Here is a 9,920-nt window from a genome sequence, read left to right on the forward strand (position 1 = left end):
GAATTTTCGTATATGTAGGTAGAGTAGGGTAAGTCAAATAAAATAATAATTTACACATGATTGGTTTAATAAATTCTGCCGATAAATCACATAAATATTTGAAAATGACATAAAGCTTTTACACCTATTGCGGGTTTAATATGTTGACTAATATTAAAAAATACATATACTCAATACAATACATTCATATTTATGAAGGTTTTAACTTTTTGTTACTAACAAGAAGACTAAATAGTCTTAATACTAGGTTTAGGGTCGATAAGATAATGTCCTTAATGTTTTGTTATTTAAAATAGATACAATATACATAAAATCTACTTTTATTCAATTGAATTTTATTGTGTTTAAAATTATTTTAGGTTGTATTCTCACAACATTAGATTACTAGCGATGTGACCTCTGCCTAACTCAATAAGTATACACAAAATAGGTAAATGATTATTTACAACATAATACATAATATTATGACCAGTGAACTTACAAACTTACATTTTAAATAAATATCATGATATTAAATAATTATTAATTAAACATATAGAGGTACACATTAAGTATTTGAAAAACTTTTTTCAGTATGGACAATGCACATTGATATGTAGACCATATAACTAACGTACATTAATAAGTAGGTATAAAAATACCAATAAAACTACAGACAAGTCTTCACATTGTGATGTAAGTAAAATGTTATAGTTACGATAATGTTGTCTACTTGGCAATATACTTAGCAAAATAAAATCTAAAAGGACAGCATGATTTTTTTAGATATTTAACATGGAATAAATAATTCGATTATATTCCAGTACCATTATCTACACTCTATACGCTATAGTAAAACCCTAACCCTGTTTATTTCCAAAGGGCGGAAACGGGTGGAACTTTTTAATTTATTTATCGAATTTTGCTGCATATCTTATGGAAAGTTGATTTTTCCAACATCATTTTCAGAACTTGTTATAAATACGTGCGTAGGTAAATAAGTGTATAGTACTGAAAATTCTTTACAATCCTATTAGCTTTTACGTTATAAATGGAAACTGTAAATATCTATGTACACAATACAATCTAAATAACTAATATAAAATTAAAATTAAACTAAAAAGAAAATGCTGGCCAGATCGCTGCCACTGTCGGGTAGGGTACCCAAGACGCTGGCCGCGTTACCTCGCTATATAGCGATGCTTAGCCTTTGTGCGAGGTAAGAGCCAGCCCTAGGGTCCCTTGAGACTTCTATTAGTCTGCTGCTGATTTCTTTAAAAAGCTGACGTGCCTCCGGTCCCCACGGCCCTAGGGTTTCGACTCCGAAAGGCACAAACATGTACCCCTCTCCTAGGGATGCATATTTGCGGCCTTTCATCATCTCCGCCCGCCCGGCCGCAGCGCCAGCCTCTCTGGAGGTAGATGGAAGATGGGACGGTGCTAGTGTGTCCACGCATGTTGCGTCCCACACCAGCAGCCGGCCCCTCTTCCATGGCACCAGACTCATGCCGTCGGGTCTCTTGCCGTCGTCCCGCATGATCCCGCTTGGCTCTAAGGTAGCGGGAACGTTTGCACTGGCAAGGGCCCGGCGGATGGTGTCGTTGAGTGCGGCATGGCGCGCTATACGCCCGGCACTGCGGCCGCACGATAAGCCGTGGTGACCGCGGCGGTCAGCATGTTCCCCACAGCGGCAGCGATGTGGCTCATTGGTTTGAAGCCCTTAGCTTTTTAATACATTAATTATTCATTATACAGTACATGCATAGTTATTATAATTCAAAATATTTTAGTGCAAATTTGATTCCCACAATCTACAGACAACATATTTTCATAATCACAAATACAATATTCTAGATATAGGTAGTTTACATAGACAGCTATACATAATAATAGGTATATGGTCGGTTGGGGCGAAATTAGTTTTAAATAGTACACCACCGACTGGCACTAACACTTACTACATATTTGGGGTCTTTTAATACCAACTAAAATTCTATAATTTTTAAGAAAATACACAAATACTATGCATATACAATAGAAAAATAGATAAATCGAATTTTAGATACACAAAAGTTTCCAATATAATTTATGTAATAGACACCATAATTCCTTTTAGTAGGTACCAAAACACCCCATTCAGTAAATCAGTAAAAATATTAGCACATCACATTGTCTGCTTAGGACAACTTTATAAAGAAATACAAAAATAAGAATAGATTCGTCTACGAAATCTTATTAATTGTGGAAAACAATAATTAATATTATAGAGACAATGATAATCAGGATTATGGCGAGATAGACCTTCTTCTTTCGCAGCTTATTCTGTAAAGCAAGAAATATTTTTGCTTTTAGTATTATAGTCGGCGAGATTAGGGTCAGTTTCTGATTGTTCCTCCAGGGTAGTTACAGCTGATATGACTTGAGTGCTTGGCTTTGGTCGCCTAGTGTAAATATTTTTGATTGTACTCATAACATAACATCCCAGAGGTCCCGGGTTCGATCCCCGGGTGGAACCATCAGTTTCAAAACTGAGATGTCCAAAATCTGAAAAAGTGATCCATGCTGATGGATGGGCATGTAGAGCAGTCGGTTCTGCGCTTACCTCTCTCCAGTCGTCATCCGATTGGCGGACATTCGAAATATCTCACACTATTGGTGGTCCTCATGCCTTGGAATAGAGTGCTTTACCAAGTGACGGCTTGGGAGCTCGATATGGTGGACCTCATGCCATGGAAAAGAATCTAGGTTACCTTGTAAGTAGCTCCGCCGGCGGCTCATGACGCCCATTTCCCTGAGTGATGCTATGTGTACCTATATAGTAACATGTGGTATAGGTTACCTTGTAAGTGGCGGCGCTAGCGACCGTGCTTGTGTAGTAACTATTTAGTAACAAGTGGTATGGTATAGTTTACCTTGTAAGTTGCGGCGCTAGTGTGCGGATCAATTCGCCATCTGTTACGTATAGTAAAGCAACTATTTAGTTTAACGAGGCATAGGTTACCTTGTAAGTAGCCCCGCAGGCGGCTCATGACGCCCTTTGCCCCTGTATTCTACTGAGTGATGCTATGTGTAATTATGTAGTAACATATCGTATAGGTTACCTTGTAAGTGGCAGTGGCAGCATTGGCAAGCTCATATAGATCACGAACCATCCCTGAATTCTACTCCACTCGGTAACATCACTATGCATCTGTTATGTAGTATTCGCCATCTGTTACGTATAGTAACTATGTAGAAACATGTTAGGTTACCTTGTAAGTGGCGGCGCTAGCGAGCTCGGTGGTGGCCTGCTGCACGTGCGTGGCCGCCATCTCCACGCTGCTCTCGATGGAGTCCACGGCCGCGCCCTGCGCGTGGATCATGGCGCCTAACTCCTTGAAGATCTGGTTCTTCTTTTTCAGCCTATAGCAGGATGCTGGACGTAGGCGAAGATGTTATCTATAGGTAGCTTTCCGCGTGCGATCATTACCAGCCACCTTTCGCAGGTCGACCCCCATCTAGCGGGAAGGCGTCCTAGAGGCTTAGCACGGGTCGCAAGACGCGCACATCAAGATGTGACGTCTTGCGCCCCGTGCTAACCCTTACACTACGTTTGCCTTGTCGTGGTCTCCGGTTGAATTCTAGTGTCTGATGTTATGTAGTAACTATTTAGTAACAAGTGGTATGGTATAGTTTACCTTGTAAGTTGCGGCGCTAGTGTGCGGATCAATTCGCCATCTGTTACGTATAGTAAAGCAACTATTTAGTTTAACGAGGCATAGGTTACCTTGTAAGTGGCGCCGCAGGCGGCTCATGACGCCCATTGCCCCTGTATTCTACTGAATGACGCATCTGTTACCTATAGTAACTATGTAGTAACATATATGTTAGGTTACCTTGTAAGTGGCGGCGCTAGCGAGCTCGGTGGTGGCCTGCTGCACGTGCGTGGCCGCCATCTCCACGCTGCTCTCGATGGAGTCCACGGCCGCGCCCTGCGCGTGGATCATGGCGCCCAGCTCCTTGAAGATCTGATTCACGTCCACTATGTCGCTCTGGAATGGTAGTGGTTGGACATTGAAGTTCAGAAACTCGTGAAACACAGGTATCAATAGGTGTTTATAAAACCGTCAGAGGTAGAAATTGCGTAGCGTATTTGGAGAACATTCGCATCGCTGCAGAATGGTATACTGGACATGCCGCACAATTCTGGACGCAGCTATAGGGGTCCTCGAACACAAGATTACAAGAACGGCACTACTGTTACGCTAGATTTCAATTAGATCCGATTTGGCTGAAAATTGGTACAGAGGTAACTAAAAAAAAGAAGGACATAGGATACTTTTCATCCCGGAATTCCCATCATCATCATCCATCTTTTATGAAGACAAAGTATAACACAGCCGCATCTCACCTCAAGCTGCCTGACGTCCCGCTCCCTCTCCTCCAGGTCTCGTAGCTCCCTCTCTGTCTGCAGCGTGGCCTGCTGCTGCCGCGCCGTCTCACCTTCCATCTCTATCAGGGTCTCGTTGTTGCCACCTGGTTGAAAAACAATAACAGTTTATAAGTAGCTACTACACTTTCACTGATTTGCTCAAAGGAACTTAAAGCTAATGTCAGCATTACATCTATTGCTGCCTTGATTTGACAGTATACAGACAGAAAGAGACAGACACAGATTTAATGCTGACTTCAGTTTCATGTTCCTTTTTGCAACTCTGCATTTATATGATAAAAAGACCAAACTGAGTTCTGATATCCACCAATTTGGACAGTCTGGTAAGTTAAAGAGCCCTCTCAGACCCAGCCATTGGTTGTGGGTTAAAAAGTATATAGCGCTGCATTGTAGTTTAAAGGACACTAGCTAATGGGGTGACATGAAAGTCTACACTACTGGGAATTCCCAATCACCTGATAAGGGACCACAGGACCTGATAATGAAATCGAAATGATGACACTGTAGTATCATCAATTTCATAACCAGCCCTCTATCTCCCACTGTTGGGTATATGTGCCACAGCCATCTATCAGGTGGTCTGCCAACAGATCTCCAAACATCTCTGGACATTGCTGTAGTTGTATTATGCACTCACCAGAGACTGCGAAGGGGTCCCCAATTTGGAAATTCTGTGCCTTAACTTTGCGCACGTCTTCCTTTTCCTTCTGGGCGGCCGCGCGTTGCGTCGCCTGGAACACAAATAAAACAAAATGAACATTATGAGATTGCAAGATATCAATTGCTGGCTCCTTCGAATGGAACCTTTGTGCATACAGTACACTATCATAAACTCGTCCTTAAGCGAGCTGACCAGAATATTACTTTAGGAAATATGTTTTTTAAACCTATAGACCATGTTTAAGCAATTATTACCTGAAAAAATAATATTATGGTTTTGGTTCCAGAAAAGGCGGCCGAATGGCGAGGTGGCCGAATGGCGTAGTGGTTAGTGACCCTGACTACTGAGCCGATGGTCCCGGGTTCGATTCCCGGCTGGGGCAGATATTTGTTTAAACACAGATATTTGTTCTCGGGTCCTGACAATAAAATGGCAATAGGCCCGCCCCCTATTACATTGGGACTAACATAACACTCTGGCGAAAAGTGGGTGCAGCAATGCACCTCTGCCTATCCCGCAAGGGAGTACATTAGTACAAGGCGTGAGTGCGTGTGTGTGGTTCTAGAAATAATGCCACTTTATATAACTTATAGTCATTCTTCGATTCATTTCATTAATGTTGATTCTACAAATATACATACAGTATCTATATTAAGATATCAGATCCACATTTGGTAAACAGTACCTGGAAAGCATTCAGCGTGGCCATGTACTCATCGCTGAGCCGGTCGCGGGCGAGGCGGCGCGCCGGGCTGGCTGCGTCTGCCCGCATCAGCTGCATCAGCTCGCTCGACGTATCCTTGGCCATCTGCTGCGTGTAGTTCTGGATCTGACGCCTGCAGTTGCCAGATGGGATAAAGAAATAAGTAAATTTTCTCATGAAGACAACACAGACTATCCCCCTTATAGAAAAGTTATAGAATGTTTTAGCTATTGAACTGTTTTGTTCCTCTCTGTCAATGAACAATTTGTTCATAGACAGAGAGGGTCAAAACAGTTCAATAACTAAAACGTCCTATAATGTTTAGGTATATGAATATTATAGGGGTTTATCTACCATACCAAAGGTATGATAGGCAGTGTATAAAATTAAAATTGATGTCCAATAATAGTCCTTTAAAAACGCTCTTCAAGTTTGTATTACACTCAAGAACAGTAACTATATAAGTGCAAGTCTCTCTCCAGTCTTTAAATATACCACCCAGTGGATAATACATGAAAGGAGGCACTACATCTAGAACTCTTTGACCAATGTGGTTCCTTAAAAATTACCATAAATATCTACATAGTCATTAGAGCATACTCAGCATACATAAATAAACTTTTTTTTACAAACCAAGGGACAGTTAGTCATTAGAGCAGTAAATAATATGTAAACTTGTAATAATATCTAAAATCTACAAAATGCCTAACCTGTGTCTAGTTTGTATCCATAGTGAGAGGATTATCCAGTCAGTTCTTGTCAATTAATCAATCCCATGGTGCACCAGATGTACTAATAGATACAATTGATATCTCAAGAAAGCTGCTTTTGAGCACCCATAACCATAAAGCATGGACCTGTCCAAATCTTTAAAATTTATTAGAATAATTCAAGGGCGTACCCAGGTAGGGGCAGGGGGGGGCAGCTGCCCCCCCCTAGAAGATAAAATAAACCTAAATTTTCCTGCCAAGTAGGAATTAAAAACGTGTTATCTACTCTTACTTACCCACCTATTTTGTTTTGTGTCTTAATCAAACTAATTAAGGTCAACTGGGGTAATTGCGTTGTATTTTTAGATCACTAAAAGTTATCGGAATAATGATGGTGAAATATTTACTTTTAATAACTGACGACTTCGGGAAACTTCGTCACATATTCTCCTCGGCCATTCCTCAGAGCCTGAAGACAAAAGTATTCAACCAGTGCGTCCTGCCAGTGATGACGTATGGTGCAGAGACGTAGACACTGACGGTAGGACTGGCCCACCGATTTAAAGTCGCTCAGCGTGCTATGGAGAGAGCTATGCTTGGGGTTTCTCTGATGGATCGTATCAGAAATGAGGTTATCCGTCAGAGGACTAAGGTTACCGACATAGCTGTCAAAATATGCAAGCTGAAGTGGCAGTGGGCTGGTCATATCTGCCGAAGAACCGATAACCGTTGGGGTAGACGAGTTCTCGAGTGGAGACCACGAACAGGCAAACGCAGCGTAGGACGCCCTCCTGCCCGCTGGACTGACGACCTTAGGCGGGTGGCGGGTAGTGGTTGGATGAGGAAGGCCGAGGACCGAGTGTTGTGGCGCTCCTTGGGAGAGGCCTATGTCCAGCAGTGGATGATTATTGGCTGATGATGAACTGACGACTATTAAACAACTATTTCTTAACAAATTCAAAGCACTGATTTCTTTGCTGGAATCTTAGAAAAGTTTTTGACTGTTTGAAAAAAATCGTGATTTTGGACGCATGTTCCCGGTTTGAGTCAAATGCGTCTTTATTATGTAACTATTGAATAGGTAAGTTTTCTATGAAATAATAAGAGAGTTTTGTCCAGTAAATTTTTTGTGCAATAGTATGGCAGTTAAATTAGCCAAAAGGCGCACTAATCACGAATTCACAGAGGATTTCATAGAAATCAGGAAAATGCGTCTAATTTTCATGGACGCATTTACTCCATGATAAATCCAGATGTTTCGAATACGGGTATAAAACTTAGCTATCATATCAATTAAAATATGTGCATGGCAAAACCCGTAATCTTTAATATAGTGTTCATAAATAGTAAAAATGGAGCAAATTGGAAAAATTGCATGTTCATATTAAAATGTGAGGATATAAAAAGGTCCGTAAGCGTCCTTAGTCGAGCTGGCTTCAGTGATCGTAACTGATCACTGATGTTAAGCAACACATGGCACGGTCAGCCTTGGATGGGTGACCGATTTCAAGTGGTTCTTTTCTGGACGCTTCCGTGCTTTGGATGGCACGCTTAGCCGTCTTCGGGCAGCTTGACTTGAAAAAATCTGACAGTCGGGTTGTACACTTACCCGACAACTTCAGTGCATTGTACTCATTAAAAAACGGCGATACAAAAATGTACAGCGAAAAGTGGGTGACTACCCCTTCGGGGATTACAGTCGTGAGCATAATTATGTATGTATGTATAAAAAGGTTGACGATTTCTGTTTTGAGGCAATAGCGTTGCAACAATGGCAATAGCCCCACGCCTAACGCATTTGCCCCAAGACTTTTATCAAACCTAAAAAATGGCAATATCATTAATTCATCACATAAAGCTATTTAATTGATAATGAGTGTCTATATAAGTAGCCCAATGATTATTCTTTAGAATACCTACTGAATAAAATCAATTAGTAAAGAAAACTTTAGAATAACATGGATTTTTCAATCATCTGTCACAGTACCAAACTTTCCTTTGCAAATCACAAAATGACTGAATACTTGGATTATATATTATTATTTTGACTACAACATCACCTGTCTAGATGACATTTTTCAATATTGATAAAGCCGTTTTCAAATAGGATCGAAAAGATTTATTTGCCCCGTAGACGCAATTGGCATAGTTGACCTTAATAAAAGTCAATTTTGATGATTTTTAACCGACTTCCAAAAAAGGAGGAGGATGTTCATTTTTGTTTAAATATACCCGAACGACCATCATCATCTCGAAACAGGTATGAGCTGCCCCTCCCTAGCTGAAATCCTGGGTACGCCCTTGGAATAATTTCCTTTGAAATTTCAAAAATATAAATACACAAACTCACAGTTGATTCCGCAGCTCCGGCGAGTCTTGTGGAGTCTGCAACTGGTTGACCATCTTGGACATAGCAGACACTGGAATAAACCAACAACATTGTACATTTGTGCAACACAAAAAAAAGGAAAATCATTGAAGGTAAGGTAGAGTATGAAGATAGTTACCATTTTGAGATATTTTCTGTATATTGCTGGCGATGCTTTGCGACAGCTGATCGAAGTTGTCCATCGTCACACCTTGGTATGATGAAAATGTGTCCATCTTTAAAACCTATGAAACAATAACAATGATTTATAAGTTATAAGCCTATGTTATTATTGTAAGTCCAGTCTCAAGGTGAGCAATGGCATTACGACGTCAATACACTACATTACGTTGACTCACCTTTCTTACACTAATCAAATAAATTAGATAAATGTAACACGTAGGGTAGGAATGTTTCTCTAGATGGTCGGACTGGCCTAACACAATAGATTTATGATTTGTTTGTGATGATGTGTCCTGATCTCGTGGACGCGTAAACAAAATTGACCGATAACGTTTTCTTATCACTTTTTCACAATAAATATCGTTTTATTTATGATTTTCCACAACGTTTTACGGGGAGTGAAACAAACAAGAACCAAGAACAAGTGTTTTGACGTATCTCTCTATTTAGTTTATGGTTTTGACGTCATTCCAATATGACATACTATGTGTCAAATATCGGTTGTTATTTTTCTGAGGACTGAGCATGCTTTGGAGAACCGAAAAAATAATATGTGTTTGTCATGTCTTTTTCATCAATTCAATCTAGATTCGACCTAAAAATTTGACTTCTAGATCTGATTTAAGTCTGGATATATAGAACGTCAGGTGAATGGGCGCTAATTATCCTCTGGCTTGGCGTGTATCAAGGAACATAATATTTCTCTAATGAGAAGGTGAGAGTATCGAGATCGATTCGCTTCTCTACTATGTTTGTGCCATGCATATCACTTGCTGGTGGTTAGTACCAAGGATTGTTTGTATCAAAGTCCTAGCACTTGCTAGATCAAGCGTGTCGTAGGCGGAGCGGAGGGCACAATATTACGTTGCAAAATCATTTTATGT

General features: G+C 40.5%; 1 protein-coding gene across 1 annotated transcript; it reads right to left on the minus strand.

Annotated features, from left to right (window-relative positions):
* Window positions 1–1,699: 1,699 nt before the first annotated feature.
* On the minus strand, window positions 1,700–9,480 carry LOC105384113 (syntaxin-7). The gene is made up of 8 exons (XM_048632430.1): window positions 9,213–9,480; window positions 8,993–9,098; window positions 8,836–8,905; window positions 5,758–5,908; window positions 5,049–5,142; window positions 4,370–4,494; window positions 3,855–4,010; window positions 1,700–2,301 (listed from the first exon to the last, which is right to left on the minus strand). Exons 2-8 carry the CDS (start codon window positions 9,087–9,089, stop codon window positions 2,215–2,217), a joined length of 780 nt encoding a protein of 259 aa, XP_048488387.1. The 5' UTR covers window positions 9,090–9,098; window positions 9,213–9,480; the 3' UTR covers window positions 1,700–2,214.
* Window positions 9,481–9,920: the final 440 nt, after the last annotated feature.

The sequence above is a fragment of the Plutella xylostella genome, chromosome Z (genome assembly GCF_932276165.1).
Source record: "Plutella xylostella chromosome Z, ilPluXylo3.1, whole genome shotgun sequence".
Taxonomy (NCBI): Eukaryota; Metazoa; Arthropoda; class Insecta; order Lepidoptera; family Plutellidae; genus Plutella; species Plutella xylostella.